This window comes from Lathamus discolor, chromosome 2, assembly GCF_037157495.1.
Source record: "Lathamus discolor isolate bLatDis1 chromosome 2, bLatDis1.hap1, whole genome shotgun sequence".
Classification (NCBI taxonomy): Eukaryota; Metazoa; Chordata; class Aves; order Psittaciformes; family Psittacidae; genus Lathamus; species Lathamus discolor.
In genome coordinates, this window is record NC_088885.1 from 100,238,600 (window position 1) to 100,265,920 (window position 27,321).

The window sequence follows — 27,321 nt, forward strand, 5'->3', positions numbered from 1 at the left end:
TAAAGAAGAATGATAGTAAACGATTTAAGTCAGGTCGTTTGAATTACATTTCCCAAAATGCTAATGAAACTAACTTGTTCTAACATACTGAAAAAGTCACAGTCCATCATCACACTGTCACATCAGTGCATTTGACTTTTAAAAAAAATGTGTAGATTATACAATTACTGCCAGGCTCCATATTTTATATATAAAAGCTACAATCTGATTATGTGTCCATGCTGAACTAATTTATGAAATAAGAGTGGAATGACTGTAACGTTACTCCTGTGATGAATGTAACTTGCTGTGAACAGTCTAGAAGATTGCAAGAGAGACCAAACTGAAGCCTGTAATTGTCTTCATCTTTCATGAAGAGATGTGACCTGGGAAAAATATAGACCCCAACATCCAAAGCTCCAGATTCATGCAAACATCTTGATTACTCATGTTCTGATGTAGGAATGGAAAAGGAGAATTTATAGTCTCCACAGGCCGCACCTTTAGATTATTAAGGTAAGAATCACAGCAAATTATATCCAATGATTAAATTATATGTTATTCTATTACTGTTTTGCATCATCAGCAAATCACTCCTGCCACTGTAACTCTTGCACTTTTGGATTCACCTTATATACTACTCCCTAGATGTTGCCATCATGCTTAGTATGATATAGATGAATGTGAATACATGGCAAACCCAAGGTCTTGTGAGACTGCAGCAGGACAACTACACAAAGAAAAGAGGGTACAGGAAAACAAAAATTAAAACTACAGCTATGTGAATTTTGAGATTGCCAATAGCTACAGCATACAGATAACAAACTAAATGTTTTCCCCTTTTCTTTCTCCTTAACCAAAACTACACTTAAGAACAACATCGTGGTTCACAGGTCACCCAAATTATTTGAAGGAGTAACAAGAAACCTGCCATAACAAAGTCAAATTTAAAAAATATTATAATCTATCCCTCAAAAGTGCTACAAACTTCTGCCATTCAGGATGCACACCTCTTTAGAAATGTGTTAGAAAATTGCTATGCTAGTTATGGGAGTTCATTTTCCTGACTGCAGTCTCAGGCTGCCCAGAGGGGTGGTGAAGTCTCCTCCTCTGGAGACATTCCAAACCCACCTGTGCACGTCCCTGTGTAACCTGCTCTAGGTGGCCCTGCCTTCGTGGAAGAAGGTTTGACTAGACGGTCTCCAGACGTCCCTTCCAAACCAAGTGATTCTGTGAATCTGAGAGGTCTCTTGAAAGCCCACCGAGACCCTAGAGCCAACAAAAACCTTGCTGAAAAATGTAAGACCGTGGAAGTGCAGAAAATGACTGTGACTCAGAGACTACTGTTTGATGATTAGAACAGTAAAGGCAAAACGGTTACAACTGTTTCTTCACCTCTTGCAAGAACTGCTTGCAAAGCTACTGCAGTCACACACCGCACAACTGGAGCCCTCCCGCTCTTACACTACAGCGACCTTCATGGAAAGCAGGAGCACCTAAATAAACGTGGCTCATGAGCAGCAAAACCACTCAACGCATTGCCGCGCCACGCCGGAAGCCACATCCTCCTGGCTGCGCAGGGCCACACCAACACCCAGCACCACCAAGGTACGGCCCAGCAAACCCGCCGCTCCGCACACTTCAGCCCGGCCCCGGCCCCCGCCCCGCTGCTCCTGCGCAGACGCCGCGGTGACGGCTGTCACGCACACGCCCAACCGCCGCCGCGCAGCGCCAGCTGGCAAAGCCAGCGGCCGCGCCGGTGCGCTCCCCGGCCCCCCTCTCCCGGTGAGGGAAACGAGGGCAGCGCCCGCCGCAGTCCCGCCGCAGCCAGCCCCGCCCGGCCTCACGGCCCGCGCATGCGCGGAGGCCCCTTTGCGGGCGGGCGGCCAGCCTCCGCCGCACCGCAGCCGCACCGCAGCCGGCCGGGGCCTGCGCCCCCGCCAGCCCCGTGCAACGAGCGCCGCCCGCAAGGACCGGCCTCCCCGCACCCCGCCGCTGCCCTCTCCTCCCCGCCGGCCGCCCGCGGCACAGCGGAAGAGAAGAACCTTGGCCCGGGCCGGCTGAAACAGCCAATGAGGACGCGGGGCGCTGTTCCCGCCCTTGGCGCCCTGTCCAATCGTCGTGCAGCGGGGGAGGAACAAGGGCCGGGATTGGCTCGGCGGAGCGCCGCTGGCCTCCCGCCCACCACCGCCAAAAAAACGACGGTAGCAGAGAGGCCCAAAAAGCCGTAGGGGAGACGGCGGCCCCGCCGGCGGCCAGCTGCGGCCCCGCGGCGCACACAGCCTCCCAGGCACGGGTCGGGATCAGCAGCCGGCCCCGTCGCGCGGAGCCGGGCGCCGGGACGCCCGCGTCCCGTCCGGCAGTGCTTACCGCGCGGGGGGAGCCGTCCGCCTCCGCTTGTGATGAGCTTGGTCACAAGTGGCGCGCCGTAGATTTCACAGGTTTGCGTCACGCCCGGGGCGAGGCGGGGGGCGTGCCGCGCCGTGCGGTGCTGCGCGGTGCCGTGCCGTGCCGTGCGGTGCCGTGCCGTGCCGTGCCGTGCCGTGCCGTGCCGTGCGGTGCCGTGCCGTGCGGTGCCGTGCCGTGCCGTGCCGTGCGGTGCCGCAGCGTAAGGCGGCGCGGCGCTGGGCTGGGAGCCGGGGAGGCGCGGTGGACCTCGCGTGCCGCCGCGGGCGCGAGGGGCAGCACCCGGCGGCCGCCGCGCGCTGTGGGCGGAGGTGCGCGAGCGGCCGCCATCTTCCCCTAGTGAGGCAGGAGGGAGGGAGCCGCGGGGGTGCTGCTCGGACCGTCGCGGCTGAGGGTGGGCGTCGCGGCGGGGGCATGGCCCCGGCGGCCGTGCGGACGAAGGCTGGCTCGAAGCGCCCAAAACCGCACCTTCTTTTGCGGTCGGCAAGGCTGTGTGCGCGTCCGGCCTCTGCCAGGGCAGCGCCTGCTGCTGCTCTGCGCGGTCATAAACTTGTGCCGTACAGGGGCGTCCATGAAATAAACTCGTGTTCTGCGGTTTCGCGCCCCGTAGGCAGTGCAGTGAGAGTTGCTCTAAGCCATGGGATGGGTGCTTTGAAGAAGGGGGAAGAATAGAGTAGATGAGAGGGTGCGCAGGCAGCATTCGCTGAGATGGAAACTCTCCAAGGTGTGCTTGATATTTTTTGCAGGATGGAGCTCAAAAGAGGAACGGTCGAACAAAGTGGGGGAAGGTGATTTGTAAACCATGTTGTGTTTTATAAGCTCACGAAGAAACTGTAATGAAACGCCTCATGGTCTTTCTCCCTTTCTCAAGCTAAGTCACATGACGAGTATTGAAGAGAAGCCCGGTCTAAAGAGTCACAGAATCACAGAATCACAGAATCCCAAGGGTTGGAAGGGACCTCAAAAGATCATCTGGTCCAACCCCCCCGCAAGAGCAGGGTAACCTACAGTACATCACACAGGAACTTGTCCAGGCGGGCCTTGAATATCTCCAGTGTAGGAGACTCCACAACCCCCCTGGGCAACCTGTTCCAGTGCTCTGTCACTCTTACAGTAAAGAAGTTCTTCCTGATGTTAACGTGGAACTTCCTATGCTCCAGTTTACACCCATTGCCCCTTGTCCTATCACTGGATATCACTGAAAAAAGCCTAGCTCCATCATCCTGACACCTACCCTTTACATATTTGTAAACATTGATGAGGTCACCCCTCAGTCTCCTCTTTTGCAAGCTAAAGAGACCCAGCTCCCTCAGCCTCTCCTCATAAGGGAGATGTTCCACTCCCTTAATCATCTTTGTGGCTCTGCGCTGGACTCCTTCAAGCAATTCCCTGTCCTTCTTGAATTGAGGGGCCCAGAACTGGACGCAATATTCCAGATGCGGCCTCACCAAGGCTGAGTAGAGGGGGAGGAGAACCTCTCTTGACCTACTAACCACTCCCTTTCTAATGCACCCTAAGATGCCATTTGCCTTCTTGGCCACAAGAGCACATTGCTGGCTCATGGTCATCCTCCTATCCACCAGGACCCCCAGGTCCCTTTCCCGTTCACTACTTTCCAGCAGGTCAACCCCCAACCTGTACTGGTACATGGGGTTGTTCTTCCCCAGATGCAAGACTCTACACTTGCCCTTGTTAAATTTCATCAAGTTTCTCCCCGCCCAACTCTCCAGCCTGTCCAGGTCTCGCTGAATGGCAGCACAGTCCTCTGGTGTGTCAGCCACTCCTCCCAGTTTTGTGTCATCAGCAAACTTGCTGAGGGTGCACTCAGTTCCCTCATCCAGGTCATTGATGAAAATATTAAACAGCACCGGTCCCAGCACCGACCCCTGAGGAACTCCACTAGTCACAGACCTCCAGCTAGATTCTGCGCCATTGACCACAACTCTCTGCCTTCTTCCTTTCAACCAGTTCTCGATCCACCTCACTACTTGATCGTCAAGCCCACACTTCCTTAGCTTATCTATGAGGATGCTGTGGGAGACAGTATCAAATGCCTTACTGAAATCAAGAAAAACTACATCTACCGCTCTACCATCATCCCTCCACCTAGTCACTTCCTCATAGAAGGCTATAAGGTTGGTCCTTTGACATCTCTGGTGGGATGCAGTTGGTTTTTCACAGTTTCTTACGGTTTTTAAAATGCAGGTCTACCAGTTATCATGGTTTTACCCCAGCTGGCAACTAAGTACCACACAGCCACTTGCTCACTTCCACCCCCAAGTGTGATAGGGAGGGGAACTGGTGAAAAAATTAAAACTGTGGGTTGAAATATGAGCAGCTTAATAATTAAAGTACAATATAATAATGAAAAGGAGACTAACAACGACAGAGACATAAAACTAAAAGAGGAAAGGGCAAAAACCAATAAACACAAGTGATGCACAATATAGTTGTACACCACCTGCTGAACAATACCCAGCACAACCCAAGCAGTGACTGGGCCTTCCAGGTGACTCCTCGTATGTTATACACTGGGCATGATGTGCTGTGGTATGGAATACCTCTTTGGCTAGTTTGGGTCGGGTGTCCTGTCTCTGCTTTCTCCCAGCTTCTTGTGCCCCTCCTCACTGGCAGAGCATGGGACTGAAGAGTCTTTGATCAGGGTAAACATTACTTAGCAACAACTAAGACATTGGTGTGTTATCAGCGTTGTTCTCAGACTAAATTCACTGTCATACAGTGTATACGGCACAGCACCAGGCTTACTAATTGGGCCTAACAACTTCCACTTCCATGTAGCCAGGTAGTCATTGGCTACTGTTAGCCTTATAACACAGCACTGCCAATCCTGGAGCAGGTTGTCAAGGCTGTGAGTATGGCTTGAGGACGAAGCAGTGGCTACAGCCTAAGCTGTTCGTCACATAAAAATGGAGAACCCAAATGAATGACCAGAGTCTGGTAAAAATTGAAATAAATAAAGTTTAAAACACATGAGTGTCAGTACATAAAGTATCACACAGAACATGGGTAAGAGAGTAACTCTTTGTCTCTGCAGTATCTAAGGCTTATTTTACATATTTTAATTGTTCCCTCTGTAATAATTCCACAGGGAGGAAGTCTCCTTAATTTGTAGGATACCTTGAGTTATATATATGTTTACCTTTATAAGGACATTTAAGAACCTTAGTAGCTTATCAAGAGACTATGGAAAACAATGGCAGTTTTAAGAATGACAGGTTAAGAAGAATCTAATTGTTCTTCATATTTTTCAGCTCAGGAAAATTGGTAAAACAACCTTTCAATGTCCATCAGGCTTGGTTTCTCCACGGTTTACAAACTACTTTCAGATGCGTTGTACGTTCAGAAGAATTTTTCTAGGTCTGGACCTTGGGTAACACCTGTATTTAAATATTTGTAGTATCCAGGTCAGCACGCCTGGTCCGTCAGTTATTTCATCATTTTGAGAGGAGACATACTGAGGGAGAAGGCGTGATCACGGAGCCAGAGTTTTGTAAATGTTCTTTTGGAACGTTTCTAACAGAAAATGAGAGGCAACATTTTTTAGGAATAGCCTGAAGAGGGAGCCATTGGTATAGTAGAAGAAACAAGGAAGAATCACTATTAATAAAAGAAAAATTATATCCAAGATGTTTTTTATTTTTAAGCTTTATATAATGTTCACAGATTTATCTATATTTAATGTTCCGGTTTAGGTATGTGCATAATTTTAAAGTCATGATAAAAATGTAAGTGCTTGGCGTTTGTTCTGAAATATTTATACTGATTAAAATATATTAAAATGCAAACTGAATAAGTCAATTATTAGTAAAGCATTAATTAGTTAATGAAGTAGTTTATAAATTGATTGTAAACATAGAATGTATTTATTTTCTAACAGAATAACATTAGAGATGATTCTGCAGGTGCTGTGTTTCTCCCACACTAAAATACTAATTTCATTAGAAATGTTTCTCCCTTAAAGAGCAGTACCAGCTGTTTGCTTGGCTGTGTAACTTAAAGCTCTGTCTGTTTGATATCACAGTAGTCAGTATCACTAGAATAACTAGTAACTAATGGTCATATGAAGCACTTGTATTTTTTTTTTTTTCTCTTCAAAAGATTGATGAGGTGCTGCTCAACATAAAAAAGGAAAAGACAGGATGACTGGTGGATCCCCTGTCTTGATCTAAAAAGGAAAGAGTAACTCTGAATACTCTTTCATGGCCAGGAGAACCTGAAATTGAAGTCTCCTCTTTCTCTCTTCTGGGACTGAAGGAGGCATGAAGATGGTCTGCATAATTCACTGATCCTGTTCCTTCACACATATGGTTTTAACTTGATAGCAAGAGGCTGTTTCAGAGCAGACCCTCATTTCAGTGCACTGCCCTGATAGTACCTGTGCTTACAAAATTACGCTGTCTTACTGGCTGTATTTTACTTGTCATTCCCCAAAGCAACAGAAAAAACTACATATAGCATAAGCCCACCTTCAATTGCACTTCTTAGTGTTGTAGAACCCATAGAAAGCATGGAATATAGTGACTTCCAGAGCAGTTTTATTCCTAGAAACACAGCCTCCATACCTTTCAGGAGGAAATACACCATCTGAAAAGTGCTGAAAGCTACCTCTACTACCTTACCGAGCTTTCTACTCCTCTCTTTTGTCTAAAGTGTCATGAGTAGCTGTTTCTTGATGGTTGAAGTCACTTTGTAAAGCCACAGCGGAACAGGAGATTGCAGTGAAGTATTATGTCAATTGCATGTCTTCAAATACTTCAGCAAAATGCAGTCATTTATGGAGCAGTAGCTTCTAAGCATGGGCTGATCTTCCCTGAGTCATGTGCAGGTGCTGGAGTGCTTGCCCCTGCAGCATTCCTTACCATGCAGGTTCCTATATGGTTTCAGTGGGTGAAGTCAGCTGAGAGACTGCAGAGGACTTGTTCTGCAGGTTGATGATGTGCAAAACAGTGTCTTCTGATTTTGGAGGCTTGGTCCTTGTCTTGGGACTGCTCCTTCTTGACACAGGCACTAAAAGTTGCACTGCAGTTATGGAGTCTGCAGAGCCAATACAGGTAAGAGAGATTGAGCTGAATCTTCATTTTTTCCTGTGAATACCATCAGCAGCCAGGAGCCTTACTCAACTCTTGCATTTGAAATATGAGCCTCACAGCCTTGGGTAAGTCTGAGAATGGGTATTTATTAAAAACCTGTTTTGAAACCTAAGTATCCCAGATTATTGCTGTTCCCAGATCTCTTAAGAGGCCAGCTACTTTTATGTTGCAGCTCCTAGGAACTTCGTGGCAACTACTAAAAATCAGAAAGTTGCATATTATGGGTTGGTCTTTTTTAAAGGGCTGTTCGTACAGATGATCTGTGGTACAACATTTCCATGTGTAGACTCAACATCCACATCTTATGCCTTTAATCATCTTTACTCTTTCAGGTTTTGCAGGGAGGTAGCAGGAGAGAAAGGAAATATGCCATCTACTTTCTGTCATTTCATTAATGTAATTTGTTTTAAAAGTAAGAATAACACTCATAAGTTTTTGTTTAAATGTGGTTCAGTTGCTTTTGTTGTGTGTGAACTAACTACGTTAGAGTAAAAATCATATTTTGAAATAAAGAAATACAGATTTTAGTTATGTTATTTGTGCTACATGTTTTGCCTGAACAGCAAACCAAGCTCACAACTACTGTTTTAATTTCAAAATATCTCATTTGCCTTTGATTTAATTATCTGATATATATATTTATCTGATAAATAAACCGATGCTTTAAAAGTAATTGACAATAATTAGTTACTAATTGAGTAGAAAAATGGCCTTCTGATGACAGATTGACCAGAAGAGATATTTACAAAAACTTTTTTCTATTGTACAAAAGGTCACATAAAAGAAACATATTATGCAGTGATTCTTAAAACTGTGCTCACAGCACAGTTACAGGAGTTCTGCATTAAACTGGGGGAAAGGCAGAATCCAGACCTATAAAGGTTTATTTACTACTGCAGTTCTATTGACCTCAGTGATTATTCCATAAACAGATGTTCATAGACAAGTCTTTACATCAAATTCAACAAGCTAATTGTATTGCATTTCCTATTTACAGCATTCAGTGAAGGACAGGGAAGAGATTAACTTGATAGTGGATCTTTCTTCAAACAATTACATAATGAAATTTTGTTTATGCTGGGAGGAAACGACAGTGCTGTTTATTGCTCAGATCCAGAAGATGGAATATGTGTGAGGCAGCATGAGCATGGTGATACTACAAAACAGAAATAAATCTATTTTAATAAAATACGTGTAAAAAAAAAATTCCCTTTACCTGAAATTTTAAAACTAAAGCATAACATATTCCACTCAGCAAGAATAAATTATCCATAACCCTACTTTATAGAATTAGGGATAAGATAAATGCATGCTATTTATTAGTATGCCAAGTAATAATATGACAATTATTTTTTCCACCAATTCAGACCCACTGAATGTGCAATTTTTATGTTTTTCCAGATCAGGAAGTTAGAAAGCTTAAGAATAAAGAAATGCTTCGCTGATTTTCTTGTGATTGTCTATCAGGTGTTAGTCTCTGTATTGGAATTTTCACGTAAGTGCCAATGGAGCTTCGATATCTCCAGGAAAAAGGTTGCAAACATTTTGGCTCCTTCAATGTAGTTGTATCTGTGAAGGGAAGAAAAACAATGAAGACCTGTCATGCTGTTCTGCTCTTTAAATTAGTATAGTTTTCAGAGTCTTCAGAGGAATTTGCAAGATTAGTCACCCAAAAAAAAGACCCAGTGCACAGAAATTCTGGACATCCTTCAACTGGCATTGAAGGAGAATTGAAAGGGTTTACTGAGAAAACTTTCCCTGGTGTTGCATCCCCTACTTACTATTGTCTCTGTGGACAAAAGGGTTGAGGCTATAGTAAGGGGAAACAAAAAACACTTTGAGAATTATTGTAGAATTCTCCAGTTTCTCAAGCTCAACATGGTATGACTTGGAAGCTACAGCAATGTTCAGACAACACACTGAGCAGTGTCTTACCATAATGCCTGAAAGAATGAATGCAAGTTTAAGTTAATTTCGGTATAATTACATGAGTTTTGGTCCCTGTAATATAAATACAACTTTATTTATACTGAAAGACATAAAAATCTTCACTTAACCATTAGCCTGCATACATCCAACTGGCATACTTCAAAATAGATGCTGCGACAGAAGAGTGCCCGTATACATTATAATTTTTCAGACCAGAAAATTGCAAATTCCATTGGCAATTTTAATTTCACTGCCAATATATTTAGACTGGGTAGACACTCTGTGAAAAAATGTATGTCTATGCACAGTACACTGGGAATTTTACTTTGTCTTTGGCACAGCAACAAGTTCACTGGAGACGGTAGTTTGGGACTGTCCAGTGCATGGCAAAGCTTTCCATCTGGCTGTGTTTAGTCATGGGTGTACAAGGGGACTTCAGTTCTCCCCCCTTCTCTTACAGAGCAAATCAGTAAATAAAAGAAACCTGCTTATTTTCTCATTCTGGGAGTGCTCCCCATCATTGGCTGCTCCAATCGGAAGCATTATCACACTTTTCTGCATTATAGTCTGAAACATTCTGGCAACAGGAACTGTTGAACCATCCTGGATAAAATCTGGGTCTTCTCCAAAAACTGAAATACATGGGAAGAATTAGTTCATTATTAAGTGAAATAAGGTGCTTGCCTTTGCTACCCTATATTTGAGGACACAGCTGATATTAAGAGCTTCTGAGTAGAAACTGGTTTGATCCTATAGCAAATTGATTTCATGTATCAGCTGCACTCTACAAACCTCTGGCTTTGTATCAGTACACGAAGAAACTAAAAAGGTCTTTCGGCTAACTCCTATTAAATATGCCTCAATTCAGCAAGATGAGCACAATTCCCCTGCACACTTGCAGACACATTAAGAATGGGGAAAAAAAAGAAAAAAGGAAGGAAAATACCTGTTTTTATTGCCCTTCTTGCTGCTTTATACAGTGGATCATTAACATCAGCAAGCCAGGGTTTCGCACCCAAAGGCATAGACACTTTCAGTTTGTTTGGACTGTTCCTCTTGGAAAAGACACTCTCCAAGTGCTCCACCACCTGCCACAAAAACACATTGCAGTCAGAAGCAACTCAAGCTTACACCCACATACTTCTGCTCTCAGAAACTAATAAATGCTAGAAACAGTTTACTACTTTGGGTACAAACTCATGAGGTGCTGAGAAGTACTTAGTTTACACAGCAGAGGCCAAAAAAGAAGGTTTGCCTCTTACCTGCTGTTTCACAACTGAAAGGTCCATGTGGGGGACCTGACGGATTGAGAATTTGCCAATGACTTTTGCTGGAATGACTGTTTTAATTCCTGGTTCATGAAAAGCTCCTTCAATCCCATGAATGGAGAGAGAAGGGTAATGCCACAGGTGCAGAAGTATTTCTTCCTTCAAAAAAAGGTAACATTGAAAATGTAAGGGATGACACTGGAGCCATTCAAAATTTATATGAATTGATTTGAAGAAACAACCTTTTTCTATCCTCAAATTTGTATGTGGAGATAGCTGTATTTTAAATATGTTTGTAATTTAAACTCATGCACATATCTTTTCATTAAAAAAAATAATTACTTTCAGTCAACATTCGTTTACCTTTTTAATATTGGGATGAGAATAGCTTTCCATGCACACCAAGAAAAGCAGAGCATTGTTTTAAAATATCATGGAAGCAAATTTCTCTAGTGCAATGTAAAAACAGAACAACTTCTGATCTGACCATCTGTTGATCTTGGAGCTTCTCGCAGGAGAAACCTGTTACCAGTTTAACCAGATGATACCAGCAAATAAGTTCTACTAATGAGCATTAAATAATACAATAGGTAAGATAAGATGATGTTAAGTAACAAAGTTGATCTCTTTTTCTGGAGAAGGTAAGAAAGGTTAAAAAAAAAAGGCAAAAAGTAAAAGACAGTGGTTATTCTAGGGAAGAAAGGAGAAATATATAAAATATAGTCTTCATGCAGAACCCCAGGGCGCTGCTCCTTTCCTTCTACTCCAGTTTTATGAGACTGGAGCTTTACGTACACTTAAAATTTGCACCACTTCATATCTGTAAAGCATCAAAACTTATATAGTGTAGTTACATTATACTTCTGTATTGCTGATTATTAGTCTAGCTTAGGCTAATTTGGAAGCTTTTTCATTGAAATAAAAGTGTCCATGTTAGAACTTATACCAGTATAATTATGTTAGTGATAAAAAAACGAATCACTCTTTTCTCCCAGCTGCCACTCTTGTGCAGAAAGATCCTTCTGAGCCAGCCCTTACCTGCTGCTTTTTATTTAGGATATAATTTTTAAGTGCTGGCAAAGAGAGGCTTATAGCTTCGGGTGCTTTCTTGGCATGCCCAGCAGACATTAAAATCTGGATTAAACTAATAAAACCCACCCAAAACACATCTGCCTAAAGCTGCCTCCCATTTTTCAGAGATGAATACAATTTCTTTTCTACTATGCAACCCGTGTGCAGGGGTTTTAATGCTTATTTTATTTGGCTAGTTAGGCATGGGGGTAGTTGCAAGGAAGGGGGAGCAAGACTGTTAGTTTTGCATCATTCCTTTTCATTGATTATTCATCTTCTGAATCACTTTCCCCAGATGTGGTAGCTTATGTTTTCAGCAGATTAATTTTATTTACCTTTTAATGCTTTGTGCTCCTTTATTATATTTTAAGTTTGTTATTGATCTTTCAGTTTGGCTCTCTATATAAATGCTATGAGTGGGTGATTTAAATTCTTTCTGCTGACCATTTATACAGGTTTTATGTTACCTTGGTGCCATAGAGGAATTTTTTCACGCCACTATTGTTTTTATGTTCTTCCAGATCAAATTCAATAGATTCATATAATTTCCTCTCTTCCTCTGTCAGGGAAGCAACACTGTCATAGATTCCAGGGATCTGAATACAACCTGTATGATCCACAAGGCTGTCTACAAAATAAGACAGAGATATCAGTGCAAGTAGGATTTATTCTTCCACTTGGCAATCACAGCACCTTTTCTCTTTTACCAAACTCTTTACTGACTGAGTAAGCCTACCAACTAACTACTAACAACTGCTTGCATCCATCAAGTTGTGGCACCTAACTTGATGTATTTTCATATTTATAAAGAAAACTACTGAGCTGCTGTTCATAGTGTGTGGTGTGTCAGCCCAACTGCTGACATGAAAACATCATCCTACTGAGATACAAGTCAGCATTAAAACATCAGGTGTCTCTACCTGTGTATGTATTCAAGTTGTCAGCAATCCTTAAACGTTCTTGATTGATGTGTGACTAGCGTCAGCTTAACAGGCACATATCTGAGGTCCTGGCCTTACTGGGGACATTCCTTCCTCAGCTGCTGCCACAATAGCTATGCTGAGATTTGGAAACCTGGGCTAATTCTTCAATTAGGCTTGCCTCTTACTTGGGTCAAATAAACATGGCACTAATCATCGTTAAGCTGATTGCTAGCTGTTGTTCCCCGGTTACTCCTGAGCAATGATGCATGTTATTACCCAACAGAGCTATCAGGTCCATCAGCGGCTCATGAATGATGCCTCCAAAAGTTCCAGAGTGAAGGTCCTTGCTGCCACATTCAACCTGTACCAAAATCACTGGTTATATAAAACACTCCCTACCTTATTCTTCTGTGAGTGGTTGCTTTCTATCACAACTGGTGGGTTCAGTTTTTTAAACAAGGTCACAAAAGAATAGAAAATGATTATGTGTTTCTATTTATAAAATGGAAACATCATCTTTGGTGAAGAGAAGATAGGGCTCTGTTGTTAACTATTAGAAAGAGAAACTCATCTGTCTGTAGCACTTACTTAACAGGCGTTTGAGAGCAAGGGTCCCTCTCCATTCCCGCTTTTGCTTCAGTAAAATTAAATACCAAGTGAAACACTTGCATATTACTGTTTCTAACATTGCAGAATAAATTCAAGTTTTCTATCCCTTCTATTTAATGCAAAATCTTCATAATAAAGGCAAGAAAGAACCTTACTTGGTTTGCATTGAGAAAATATATGTCCAACCTTAATTTCAGATTGCAGCAAATAAGAATTTAGAAGTCTCTTGAATCATACAGCTTTAGAATAGAAAGAGGCATTTGGTTTATTAAATGGGTTCTTTTTCCAGACACATTTTCATATTCAGGTTTATCATAAACTATTTTCCTGCAACAAACTTCTTTATTTTTCTCAAAACCTCATTACAGCCAACTGTCTGGTAGCAGGCAGAGATCATTTTTGATGTTTTCATAGCATCATTTTTCTTAACCAACACTTAAAAGAATTGAATCAAGGCTGCTGAGGCCCTTTCGGTTAAAAACGAATTTCATTCTTTTTCAGACATAAAGGTTAATGCAGAGTTTTCTTTAGTTACAGAGGACTTTAATCTTCTCTCTGACTTCCTTTTATGCTTCATCAGGAAGTTTCCAGATGACAAACTTCTGCTCTTCATTTCACAGTAGCTCATGTTAGCTGCTAAATATACTACAGTCCACTGTTACTTGCTTCTGGCAATGGTTACAAAAATTTTGTGTGGCTTTTAAACCCAGGGATCCAACTAAAATGAGTCCCTTTAGGCACACATTGCACTAAGCAGTGTCTTCTGCAAAAGGGCAGAGCAGCAGAAGAAATGGTTTTGGAGCGAGAGACTCAGGGTGTATAGGGACAAAGCTGCAAGAGAACAGAGTTGATGTACAGAGGGAGTGATGAGAAAAGCCTGGGAGAGTGGCAGGAGAGTAATGGTATAGGAAAGGGATCGAGGAGAAAGAGGCAGTTGGAGAAATTATGATTGAAGAGAAATTAATGAAAGGCTAGTTGAACTGAAATGAGGAGGGAAATCTGCACAAGCCAAAAACAGTACAGAAAAAAAAGCTCTGTATTTTTAAATATTAAGCTCACGCTCAGTCGTTCTCTGCATGCAGATGCAGCTGTGATTGCAGGTACATCACTGCTTTCTGCTCAGGAGCTCAGTTCAAATGAACCTGTGTCCTTTACCTCCACAAAGAAGCAGGCATTTCCCCGACTCCCGTATGTAAGGGCAGGCTTCTTGTTGCTGAGCCAGAGGCTGTCCGAAATCACAACATAATCAACATCAGAGAAAAAGCACTGTTTTTCTTCTTGAAGTAACTTTTCTAGCCCCAAGGACCCTGCTTCTTCCATGCCTTCAATTACAAACTTGAAGTTCACTGGCGTAGCCTAAATGAACATTAGAGAAATCTAGGTAAGGAACAAGTACTTTCAAAAATAAATAAATAAACTTTAAAATCAGAAGGAGACTGGATTATAGTACATGGTGTGTTAGGAAAAGAAGGATGTAGGATATACAGTTTGCTTCAGTAGAAAGGGCAGTAATACATAGATACACAGTTTTCCAGAAAAAAAAAAAAAAAAAACATTGGTTTTCTTCATGGTTTTATCTGCTTTTCATTTTTGAAGGAGAATAGGTAATAATTTTTTTCCTTTGTGTTTTCAGGAGACTTGCTGCACTGTCTCATCAAATTGGCTTTCTCTCAGTGCTATTAAACATTCTAATTGCTTTGGAACTGTGTAATAGCAGTTGCATTGTCACAGAAAATTTCCTGCCTCTTTATTTCTAGTGTTAGTGCCCATGTGGGAAGCCCTGGCGGAAGTGCACTGCTGTGGTTACCCCAACATGTTATCGACAGCCAGATTTACTCACATGGTGGAAAAAAGGCTGCTGGTGATTCTACTGTAATTGTCTTTTTAGCACTCATGAATTCATTTGCCTACTAGTTCATAAGGCTGCATTTCCAAGGGTAATTAGAGAACTTCTATTACTGAACAGTGCAAGTTAGAAATGCTGACACTTCCCATAGGAGATGATACAAATTTGAACGTAGTTTCCTATTCCAGTTCATTTTCTCATTACAGGCTTTAAGATGTTTTCTCTTTTGATTCAATACTCAGCTTAAATGCAGGAATAAATGTGTAGAATTAAATGAACTTGGGTTATGGATGGGTGCACCAACGGTTCATCAAACGACCACAAAAAATTTGGAAACAAACTGTTCATGAATATTGTTTGATGGGCTGTGCTGTTTTCTAGGGAAAGACTTCGTATGGCAAAGATTTCTTTTATTTGCTTGCTTGTTAAAATGCCAAAATAGCTGTTAGCGATTTGAAAAACTAGAAAGATGCAGACAGCTCCTTAACCATATCCACTTCCAACAGCTCATCTGTGGGTAAATAACATGTGTTTGCTAGCACTTGAGAGACACTGAGTTCAGTTCAGTACTGTCAATGCAAGAAAAACATTAGTTTTCCAGAGGGCTGCAAAAGGACTTCAGAGGTCAAGACTTAATGCTCAGTTTGTGCCATAATATCATAAAAGAGGCACAAAACTGTTTCTCAGCAATCTAACAAAATGTGTCGTGCAAGTTCACCTTATAAGATGCTTGCTAACCATGTTAAAAGTTTCAGCTGTATGTTGGTTTAGCTTTGCACTGGAGATACAACTAGCCCAAAATTATTAAATATGCAGACTGATTTAAAGATAACTATGTTGGTCATTGTAGTAATTCAGGCAAAATTTTAACTCATAGAGATATGTCAGTCTCTAAGCAAGTGTATTTGTACTTCATTAATGCACTCATTCGAAGCATTTGCTTTGATAAATCTAACACGTTGAAAGAACAGCCTATTATGTACGAACAGGTTTAGACACTTACTCTCTTCATACATACATATAAATTGATGGTAACTTGTAGGTAGATAAAAACAAAGATCAGCAGACTGTAACAGCAGAGATGAGTCTTCATGACCTATCTGCACTGCATGTTATTTTACCATTCTAAAAGCTCTCGAGAGAATAGGGTATCAGAGCTGTTTAAAGTATGTAATACATATTGAATGCTTCCCTCAGTGTGTCTTCCTCTGCAGGGCAATGACAGCAATACCATATTTACATTGCATACAGACTGTTCAAAACAGAAATGCTCATAAGCAGACTCTTGCTGGAGTGGGACCAGTGCCCTGGATATAGCATTAGCAATAAGCTAATATTTCCAAAACGCATGTAGTCTGCTGAGTCAGAGATGTATCGTCGAGGTGTTGTAAGAATAATAAAAGTAATAATAATAATTCTCTTGATACCTACTAATTTCAAGGCTTTAAATGTTTCCACTGCATTTATCCAAGCTAGGACAGGTCCTTTATTATCTATTGCTCCACGCCCATAGAGATTTCCTTAAAAAGAAAAGAGGAAAGTTTTTAAACAATCTTTGAAACTTCTCTTGTCCCTTCAATGGAATCAGCAAATTCCTGTTGCTATAGAATCTGTAGTGGTATGTCAAGTAAAGTGTCTGGAGAGTCAGGATTTCATCAACTTGTTTTAAATAAGGTGATGGGTGTTTCCTAATGGACTGGTACACTTCTGGGTTTTTCCTTTCTTCCCTTTTATATTGTTGTGGTTTAAATCACTGCAGTTTTATCAGCATTGTTCTCAGACTGAAGCCAAAACACAGCACTGTACCAGCTACTAGGAAGTAAACCACAACAATCTGTTACAGCTGAAACCAGGACATGTACATCATGTTGAGGTTTCAGCTGCATGCCAGTTTCTGAGCTTCACTTTTGTTCTTAAGAGCTCTTTATTCACACCAGACATGGTGTGAACACACCTGAAGTGTTTGCACAGTATGCAGCTTCTGTACACATCAGCCAGCCCAGGTAAAAAAGCAGCAAAAGCCCCACAGATAGATGCCACAATAACAGCTTGAAGCTACAAGTCTAGGTGTGTAACTTTATGTGTTTGACTATGCAATCAGGGACAGATCTTAGTTTCAGGTACAATGGTAAATTTCTGTGGCAGTCTCCACTGAAGGAATAAGAGTTACCCCACTAAGGCTGTTTGGAACCAGTCCCAGCCAATAGGAAAGGGCAGTTTAACAGTTAGCACACGTTTGGGAATCAGGATTTCAGGGTTCTTGGGGTCTTACTCATCTGCTGACCGTCTACCCATTATTTTTGTTCCTTCAGTGAATGAAGCTTTTCATGCTCAGCTAGCTGCAGTGGAAGGATGATTACATTAAGAGGGGCTTCACATTCTTCCACCATAAATGCTCCTTAGCTCCAGTGTGGCAAGTGGAGATACTAAAGGATCATGAAGCAAGAACAGGAAGTGCAAGAGAGGATAATGGTTGATACAACTTAATAATTTGAAGCAGAAACGGGTTCTCTATTAAATACTCTTAAAGCAGCATTGAGAGCTTGCGTGGCTCTTCCACACCAATCAGGATATCACTGATGAGTCTCACTAGTCACGTCATCAAGACTCAAGGCTGCTGGATTTGTCCCAAAGATTTCCATGGGGGAAGTCCTCGTGCTTTGGTTAAATATACAGGGAGCCTCCTTCCACTCAATCTCAGTTGTGTATTGAAACAATGATACAAAACTTATGACACACCATCGATTTCAGTCAGTGTGTAAGGGTCAGTTTTCCAGCCATCTTCCTTCTTGGCAGGCTGCACATCCACATGACCATAGAAACATACAGTGGGGCTTTGCGGATCCTCCGCCAGTTCCCCAAGAATCACAGGAGGCAGTGGGAGGTCCTGGCCATCAGGCAGCTGCGGAGAAACGTTAAAAAAGGAAAACAAGGAAAAAACAAACCTTTGAAAACTTTCAAACATCATTAAAAGCACTCTGTCATTCTCAGAAGAGAAAGTATTTCCACATACTCAATTGGCTGTCATTTGTTCAGGTGCACAAATCAGACTTTGAAACCAACTCTAACTCACCAAGAGAAATTAACTTTTTTCTCCGCCTGTTTAGATTCTGCAGGGACTTTATGAAGCTCTTCTAATATTTTACTGTCATAAATGTCCTTGTTACTAAACTCTTACTTTGTAGCACTAAGGAAGACAAAACTGGCTGTTGGCTGTAGTGAAAAGCATATATTGTGACACTGAAGTAGAGAAAAGCCACACAAATTAATTTGGGGTTTGATTTCAGCACAGACAGAGGGCAGGAGGCCTGTAACCTCAAATACAAAAACAAAATCCAATTTTGCTGGCAGAAGGCAGCTATTTCAGACTGGTTTGAAGCAGGTTAAGACTCTAAGATAATCCTGTGACATACTGTGCAGAACAGATCTCCACATTGGCCAAGAGAGGCTGGATGTCTCACAAAAGAAATAAGTGAAGGAATGTGCCTGCTCCCTTTATTCACCAGTAATATCAGTCTGCACTGGCCTGTTGCAACCAAAAAGTGTACCTGCTTCTTGCTAAGCAATCAAAGGAAAAACCCATTTTGTGAAACATTATTTTTGCCCTGGGCAGAGAAAAGTATCTCTGGTCTCTGCTCCAACAACAGGTAATCCATTCCCGCTGCTGCCAATACAGACTTTTGCTATATGTTTTGGCAATCATAACTGCATGCCAAGTGCATGCAGTTTTCAACTGCAATGCATTCATTACAGCTTTTCATTACAACATTCCGTTAAACTGAAATGCATTCATTACAACTATTAAATGACATAACCTGAAATATTAAAGCATTGCTGTGATGCAAGGTCCTTCTGCTAAGACTGACAATCTTTTCCATAACCCTCAGAGGATGGAAAAGGGAATCACTATTAGTGAACTTCTGAACTCCTGTTAGAATAGAAATCTGACAGCCTCCAGCTACAATAAGGTAAGTATATTAAAGGCAAAGATTTCTCAGAGATTAACTCGTGTGCTGCTTTCCAACAACGATTAAGAAAATGGCTTGAAGCATTTGTTGGAAGCTCCCAAGCCCAAAGATAATGCTCAAGATGGCCCTTTGTAGCCCTTTGTTGCTCAAGATGTTCAATGTTGCCCTTTTTGTCGGGCAACATTTTCCTTGTAAAAGCTACTTCCCTCATATAGGCACTTTGGTGAAGAATGATGCCTTAACTATCATGCTTCATTACTCAGAAGAATGTAAAAATGAGCCCTGGTGAAAAACTCAGGCCTTTTACTATTGCAAACTGCTTCCCACCAGTTAAAATCATCAAACTGTCCATGCTATGCAGAAAACACCTATTTCCATTTGGATTGTCTGTGTAGTCTTCCAAGTCTGTTTGCAGACAGTCTGAAGAGGGACTGATTTCAGTAAGTATCATGTAGCTATGGGACTACTGATAAATTGTTATTTAGCTACCAAAAATATCAGTATGTCATAACAGGCCTATGTGTATACATAGCACTGAAAGCAATGGGCAGACCATATGTGCAAATATGATGTTTTAAATGCAAGAATAAGACAAGCACCTGATGTGACCCCAGGTTTACTAAATTAACACTGGCTCCAAGTGCCACAAGTCTGTCAGCTGCCAGCGCCGTCATTCGTATTACTTCTTTCCTCAGATCTGGTTGAACAGAATCACTTTCCACAGCCACCCACTCCTTAAGATCCTGCACAAGGAGGAAAGAAGTGGAGTTAAATCACCCAGGATGCTGCAGTGTTTGGCCCTTTAACATGAGAAATGTCATTTTGGAAGATGGTTTAATTTCTATCCCATCATAGCAATGTCATGGATGCTATAAGGCTTCAGAATTGAGTGGAACTGCTTAGATGTGTCCCCAGGGTTGAGAGTCCTGATTTTCTAAACAAGGAGGGTACACACACTTAGGCATTTGCGCTGTCATCCATGGATCTAAAATCCCGTGGAAAAGGAGGTAGACTAGATGCTAGCCATTTTGCATTGCAGAAATTGCATTATGTATGAATTACCTCACTGACCCTTGTAAGGATTCAGAAGTGCTCATCACTTTAAAGCATAACTGATACTGACTGCAATAATTATGTTTCTGCCTCTTCACAGGGAAAATGAAAAAAGCAAAGCACAAACCAGCATGGGAGCAAGACCCCTCTCCTTATCAAGAGCAAACCTACAATAATCAATGCTGAGGTAAAGCAAGTGAGAGAGCATCCTATCTGCTTGCTTCTCCCATGCACGTGCATTTTCTGTCAGTGGAGCCTCTCTCTGCACACACTCAAAGGATGCCTGCAGCCATCTGGTTTCTGGAAGTCCATGCCAATACCTCTTCCATCTGAAGGGTCCCCAGCACAGACTGTCCCCTTGCAGCCTTGCTTTGTGAAGCACATATAGCACAGCTGATGTGGCAAACACTCATTTGGCACATAAAACACAGGTGTCCAGGGCAACATTTCTGCACTCGTCATTTCACTGCAATATAGTTCTTACCTCAATATAATCACTTTGGTGTTCATCAATGTACTGGAAAATCTCTGTCTCCAGTGCTGGAGTGGATGGTGAAGACATTACTGCCTTAGAGAGTTGCCCAGAGCTGAGATCATAGAATGGTTCAGGTTAGAAGGGACCATCTAGTTCCAACCCCACTGCCAGAGGCAGGGACACCTTCCACTAAACCGGATAGAGGCTATCTGAAAGTTAAGGATAAAATTCAGCATGTTACAAACATCCTGCAATATGCACTTCATTTCAGTTCTAGAAAGCATAGACAATTGTAAAGTGCTGAGCTTACTCAAGCCTCCTTTCGTTCACATCAATTTTCAATACACAGACTTCAAATTGTATGTTCTGGGAAGACAACCCCAGGGAAGACTTGCAAACATAACACACCAGTAGCCCAGGGAGTTCATCTTTCATTTTTTTCATTTCCAGAAAAATGGGAGAAAAATGGATTCACTGACACATGTTGCATATTTTACATGAATAAGGTAGAGCTATCCTGACACAGGAGAGTATCAGACAACAAATAGCTTTTGCAGTTGAGTAAGAACAGTGTCAATACTGAAACTTCATAAGTGCAGAAGTCATTTAATACTTGCAAACCTCTCTGCCACCTTGTTTTTGACAAGACAAATGAATATTTAAAACCTGTAAGATTCTGAAAAGTGTTTTCCTCCCTTCCTGCAGTTTTCCCTTCCTGTCTCCTTGAAGTCCCTGCTGCAGGCTCTTGAATTGGTGATAGCAGAGTAATACATGGCTAGTTAAATCCTTGGCTGGCTAAATTCAGAATAGCTGCTGCATTGTGGTGTGCAATGGGATAAACTCCAAGGTCAAAACCCAACACTTTGAAACTAAAAATATTCTATACTGGTAACAAAATGTGTAGTTGCAGGTCCATCCACAATTCCATGACTTTGATGCATTGCTAAGGTGATAAGCTATGGTAATAGTAATAATTTCAATTGTGTTTCTCTGACGAGAAGATGGATTGAAAACCCAAGCATGATGAACAAAAGGAGGGAAACATCCTTCATTCCCCACAAAGCCTGCAAATGCCTTAGTTTCACATGTATTTTATTCATGCTTTCTACTTTGCCATTTCCAAACCTCAGTTTGGAAAATATTTTCAACAGAGGCCGCTATATGTGCCCTCTTTTAACCTATCATAGAAAATCAGACAGTTGCTTACAAAAAAGTACCTTTTGGGTATGCCATACTTGAACAAGAAGGATCATAACACAGGTTACACATAACATGGCTACTAGACTAACGAAGCTCATGGAATGCATAAGTGTCTGTGTCTCTGTCACATATGATTTTCCATTCAAATACTCAATTTTGCTAAATTCTATGCATTTTCACTATGAAACGAATGAGTATACATATAGTTGATATGAAGACTTGAAGAAACACATATCTTTAATATTACATGAAGGTCAGAATGACAAAAGGGATGCTTATACAGGAAACATGCACTGTGGTGATGGCATCTTCCTCTTTATCCACGTTACATGCAAATGACCTGGAAAGATGCAGATGAGAAGCTTGTCTTCAAGTCATGTTTCATTAGCTTTTAACTGTTTCAGAAAATGAAATAAGGAAACTACAATGCACTGAAGGAAAGAAACAAAACAACCCAAAACATTCAAATGAGGAAAAACCCCTAAGAATGTTTTAAATAATTCAGTGATATTTTTGAAACAGAGACAGACTTCAAGAAAAGCTTACAGAATATCCCAGAAATAGTTGCTTTCAGAAACAAAAGTAAGCATGAGCAATGCCTAAGTTCAGAAAATGAATGTGAGGAGATACTTACACTTTCCTGCAGATGATCAGAGTGCACCAAATGCTAGTAATTCAAACCAGAAATTAGGTAGCAGCTATGTTGTTCTGTACTTGAGGGAGGGAAGTAGCAGATGGAACTTCATGTTAATTTGCTGCTAATAGCCAACACTGCTTGAAAGCATTTGTATTGCAACTGGGAAAGCTTGTGTAGAAAAGGGAGTCAGTTTAATAAAGCAGTAGAAAGATATCAGGCAAGGCTAAAATAGCTCAGTGTTACAAGAGAGGGAAAAATGGTATGAAAGGATGAGAAAGCCTGGGGGTGGAAATACCAAACAAAGACTTCAGTGTTCAATTTCAAGTCTATTTTATTTGATCTCATTTTAAAGAGCAGTTGCTGCTTTATAGAAAAATGTAGTATGACTGTTTTTGGAAATAATGCATGACAGTCACGCAGTTTCTCTTCCTTCATTCCTTGGTAGTAAGAACATTTTGTGTCTCACTCCCTCCTGTCTCATGAAGTACCGTTAAAAGAAAACTTAGCCTTCTTAGGTGGTGATTTAACAAGAAATCCAAGTTGATTCTTTAACTAGGATGACTCTTTGATAAAATATCAACTAAACTTACAAACATTTGAGAAGCAGCTCTTGAACGTGCTTTGCTGCCCTCCTTGATAATCCTGAAGTGCGTGCCTCAAACACCTTCCTCCCTGCAATGCAGCATTTGAAGTGTGTCCATGGGGAGTGAACCAATGAAAATGGAACATTTAGCAACCAACCCAGAATAAAACAAAGTCAGAATTCACCTAATTTGCAAATAACATAAAGAGCATTTGACATGAAAGGAAATAAAAATGTGTATGGCAGTAGAAGCTAATTTACCGAACCAGTGGTGGGATCCACTGAAAGGAACATTCCCTCTAAGCCACCACCACCAAGGAAGAGAACTGAGATAATATGGTTATTACTTAACTTGCTTTAACAACATTAACTGATAAGTGGCCTACCTTTGGTTGAAGAAGGCAATCGCGCCTCGGGTCATCTCTCCAGCTGAGTAGGTGATACCCTTGGAGGAGGAGGATGGCAGCTCTTTGGGTGGCAGCTCTTGAACACAACCCTAACCATGTGCAGCCACTGTCATTGTAATGACCAGGAGCTGCAGAGATCCAGACACATGTAGAGGAATGGACACCAGCTCACAGGGCTGCCTGAAGGGCATTTCAGAGAGTGCAAGTGACTAGCCCTGCCTTTGCTCGAGCTGACTACTTGGAGAAAAAAGTGAGGCCTTGTTTATCAGATCTGCTTTGCTGTAATACAGATTACAGTGAAAAAAGAAACTGCTTACCTCTTGTGCTCTTGTTTTGCAGCTGCTTTTATGGCTACTGATGAGAGCTTGAACTGGCAAGATCTCCTCTTCCACCTACAGAACAGGGATATTTCATCTAAATTCACTGATAAGTTCAGCAGTTATGAAGGATTAAATTAAAGATTAACTTTTGGTTTAGATGCATAAAGTCTACTTCTCTATCCTATAATAATCCAAGCAGGACATTCAAATCACTACCACATCAACCCATGAGAAATTTTCCCATATCCCTTTCCTCCTCCCTTTCTCCGTGGAAGACCTAAATCCTAGCAGGAATTACAGTGTCACAAAGCACTTCAGCACTGCTGCTTTATGATAGTATTTTGAAGGACTTGGAGAAGAGACGTGTTTTTTGTTACTTTGATTTGAAAATGGGAAAAGAACAAACATCTGTTAAGAATTTCTCCCAGGAAGTAGTGTTGCACTCTGTGCCCACTGGCGAGAAGTAATTCGCTGTTTACCTGAGAACATTTTCTGAGCTTGACTGCTCATTGGTTTGCAATCAGATAAACATTGATACAAAGAGATCCTTTTGTAAAGATAGCTGCAATGTCTTATGCTGTTTTCACAGCAAAAAAGGTTAATAGGAAAGAACTACAGGAAGTACAGCTGAGTACCAAACTATATACACTGGTATATAAGGCTGAGCTACTAATCCAGTTCAGAATGCTCTTAAAACACAGTGAGCACCAAAAGGAAAATTAAGGTATATGTGAAGAATATATTCTGACTTGCTGGGATGGCTTTTGACATCCACATCAAAGCGCATTGTGTTCACTTAGATGTGGATAGCCTCACCACCTTTTTGCTGACAGCTCTTCCATACCAGAGCACCTCTGAACTTATATCAAATTTTAGGTGCTTATTTGCATACAAGGGTCTATCCTTGTGGTCCTCTGTCCATTTTGAAAGAACTGCTATTCACATGGTCAGATTCAGTGACAAGCATTAGTTTTCCAAGGGAGGTCAAGGTCCTATCTCAGAGCCTTATAAAGACCTTTTCTTCCTTTCAGTATTCGTTCTTAATATATATAAACTCATATGCAAATGAATGCAGAAGTTTTGGAGAAATTAAACATTTATTTGCATTTATTCATAAGAATTCTGGTTTTACATGTATCCCACCTTGGTGTTTCACACTGATGTTACTCCTGAATTATGACAGCACAAGTGAGATAACAAATAGGTCAACTGAATTCAGTCATTCAGCTATTTGCTTATTTACCACTGTATACTAATGAGAAGCTACCTTATTGGGGGGGGGGGGGAAGCAATGATTACTTTGTAGCTTGGTATTTCATTGCTAATTGCTCTTTATTTTATAACCTAGAACTTCGAACAAGGTTTATAGTCAGTATAGGAGATTTTTTTTTTTTTTATAGTCATTATTCCATTTATGGATTATCATAAGCACATAAACATGACCACCATTGTTTAGAAGCATTTTTTAATTCACTCAGCTTTATCTCCTTAATAAAACCACTCTCTGGTGATAACTTATAAACGACAAGAAATTAAAGAACCAACTTGAATAGTTTGGGTGAGTGCTGGCATAGTCAACTCCTCTTTGGAATACAGCAAGTATTTAAGCAGGAGGAAATAGGTTAATTACAGAAAAATAAGCGCAGAACTAAAACAATAGGATAAGGAAAACACAGCGTCAATGCCTTTGTTCTTCTTGTCCTTTGAAAATGTAAGCTCTTCAGGGCAGAGATGGCCTCCTACTTTGTGTTTCTATTACTACATCTGGGCAGCAGCCTCAGTTGGTGATAAAGTGATGGTGCAAACAAGAGTTAACTTAATTTCACTGGCACTTCAGCACAATTAGAATGCCTTAACTGTTACCTTAATTAAAAGTTGTCTTAAGAAATCACAATACCAAGTTTACATGAGCAAACATGTAAGAAATACGCTGTTAGGAGCACCTTTTCATTGACAGAAATTTTAGGGGGTTTTCAGTGCTACCTATCACTCTGTAGAGTAGCTACCTCTAGCTCAAACCAGCTATTTTCTATTTCTTGAAGGTGTATTACAGGAAAACGGGAATGATACTATAACGTCATAATCAGTAGTACATGGTTAGTATTGCATCTTACTGTCACTTCTCAATATACTGCCTTCATATAACTTGTTTTCATTGTCTCCTGGAAGTGTAAGTCCCCAAAATATATCTCCCCTAAAGGATTTCTGTATCTGCTCCCTGTGCAGCAGGAGGAAGCTCTTCCACCTCCTCACTCCTTCCCACTCCATGCTGCAGTTTGAAGAATATTTCCCAGCCATCATCTTTCAAAAAAATCATAAGCAATACTGCCTGCTTCAAGAGCTTGTCAACAGTGGAGTGAGACTGCACTGCTAGAGAGATAAAGACCCCCAAACCCCTAAATTAGTAGTTACCTGAACATCAGTAATTGCAGTTGAGTATGTCAGTAAATGGAGATTAAGTTAGAAAAGACCCCCTTACCCAGGCAAGAGATCACGCAGTGCTTCACAAGCATTGATGACTACAGACTGCCCTTGATGTGGAGCAATGATGCACAACACCTTCCAGGAGCAGGGCCACAAGGACTGGAAATACTCTGTAAAGGAAGAGCAGTAACACATAGACTTCTCACCACCTAGCAGGTAAATCAGCAAGCTGTCTGCACGCAGATCTCCAAGCATGCAGGGTTTAAGTGATACACCCTGGGGAGGAATGAACAAGTTGTTCTTGTCCAGCACCTTTTCCAGTACACTGCACTAAATGCTGAGACAGGAGGCTGCTCTGTTTTTCCAGCACAAGAATGCAAATTCATTTTGTTTAACAATTAAGCAAAAGTTTTTTTCAGATATTAATCACACTGAAACAAAGGCAAGAGGTTATTCCCATCTTGGTGTCCTTCAGACAGCTTTACTCAGCCAAATAACAGCATCATTCCCTTAAGGGTTATTAATGCTCTCTGCGCAGGTAAGGTTTTTATCCGGATGAAAATCCACAGTCATTTGCAAACAGACATCAGAGACCAGCTTTAGGAACTCACAGGGTGAAGCAGATACTAACCATGCAGTACTTTGTTTATGCAGCTCTTCACATTGCCTTCTCTCAGCTTTCCATGTGGTCCAGAACTGGCAGGGCACGAATCACTGAGGTGGTGGTGTGCATGGTGTCCCTCAAGGCACGCATCTGGAGCACCACAAAGTTAACTCAGTTTCACACTTCACTGGCTTCTGGATCTTGCCTGGGTGTCCCAGGAGCAGCAGCCTCTGAAGAAAGGCTTGTGAGTACTTTTCCATTGCAGCCCTCCTGTTGTTGAAGTGTATTTGGGAGAAGGCCAAAACAAGCAGAGAGGGTCTTATCTTGGCAAGTACAAGTTGCTCTTAAATAGTTTAGAAAGGAACCCAGTCTATATACATATATATATAAACACAATACCATTGCATCTCAAGGCAACAGATGTTACCACTGCAAGGTGATTGTGACCTCTTTAAGGAGGAGCATGAGATATTTCATAGCATGTTGCTCCTATCAAAGTCCTACTGAC

The 27,321-nt window shown here is 41.6% G+C and overlaps 2 protein-coding genes and 1 long non-coding RNA gene across 11 annotated transcripts in view; 1 reads left to right on the forward strand and 2 right to left on the reverse strand.

Moving 5' to 3' along the window:
* Nucleotides 1–2,385, reverse strand: part of ZNF407 (zinc finger protein 407) — a 334,504-nt gene extending 332,119 nt beyond the window's left edge. The window contains exon 1 of the mRNA XM_065667878.1: nucleotides 2,350–2,385. The gene's annotated coding sequence lies outside the window, so the exon portion shown is untranslated. The remainder of the gene's footprint in view (nucleotides 1–2,349) is intronic.
* A 5,977-nt stretch (nucleotides 2,386–8,362) lies between these two features.
* Nucleotides 8,363–26,929, reverse strand: CNDP1 (carnosine dipeptidase 1). Of its 9 annotated transcripts, XM_065667879.1 has the most exons (16): nucleotides 26,841–26,929; nucleotides 26,265–26,379; nucleotides 23,783–23,857; nucleotides 23,445–23,645; nucleotides 22,086–23,147; nucleotides 20,648–20,847; nucleotides 19,710–19,853; nucleotides 17,882–18,044; nucleotides 16,574–16,662; nucleotides 14,452–14,652; nucleotides 12,964–13,048; nucleotides 12,232–12,392; nucleotides 10,688–10,852; nucleotides 10,372–10,513; nucleotides 9,910–10,057; nucleotides 8,363–9,065 (listed from the first exon to the last, which is right to left on the reverse strand). In XM_065667879.1, exons 6-16 carry the CDS (start codon nucleotides 20,723–20,725, stop codon nucleotides 8,960–8,962), a joined length of 1,482 nt encoding a protein of 493 aa, XP_065523951.1. In that variant the 5' UTR covers nucleotides 20,726–20,847; nucleotides 22,086–23,147; nucleotides 23,445–23,645; nucleotides 23,783–23,857; nucleotides 26,265–26,379; nucleotides 26,841–26,929; the 3' UTR covers nucleotides 8,363–8,959. The 9 variants fall into 9 exon arrangements, with proteins under 9 accessions (XP_065523951.1, XP_065523957.1, XP_065523953.1 ...); XM_065667885.1 differs by lacking the exon at nucleotides 26,841–26,929 and having other exon boundaries at nucleotides 23,445–23,503; nucleotides 26,265–26,458; XM_065667881.1 differs by lacking the exon at nucleotides 26,841–26,929 and having other exon boundaries at nucleotides 23,445–23,554; nucleotides 26,265–26,458.
* Nucleotides 19,045–23,951, forward strand: LOC136008509 (uncharacterized). Its single transcript, XR_010610113.1, has 3 exons — nucleotides 19,045–19,550; nucleotides 20,264–20,350; nucleotides 23,805–23,951. It is a non-coding gene; the product is annotated as an uncharacterized LOC136008509 (long non-coding RNA).
* Nucleotides 26,930–27,321: the final 392 nt, after the last annotated feature.

Coding starts and splice junctions, on each gene's coding strand:
- CNDP1 (XM_065667879.1), bottom strand. CDS start 20,725: ATGTCTTCACCATCCACTCCAGCACTGGAGACAGAGATTTTCCAGTAC. Junction 12,393..12,963: donor GGACCTGATAGCTCTGTTGG/GTAATAACATGC, acceptor CTTATTTTGTAG/ACAGCCTTGTGGATCATACA. Junction 10,514..10,687: donor TTTCAGTTGTGAAACAGCAG/GTAAGAGGCAAA, acceptor TTTTTGTGGCAG/GTGGTGGAGCACTTGGAGAG.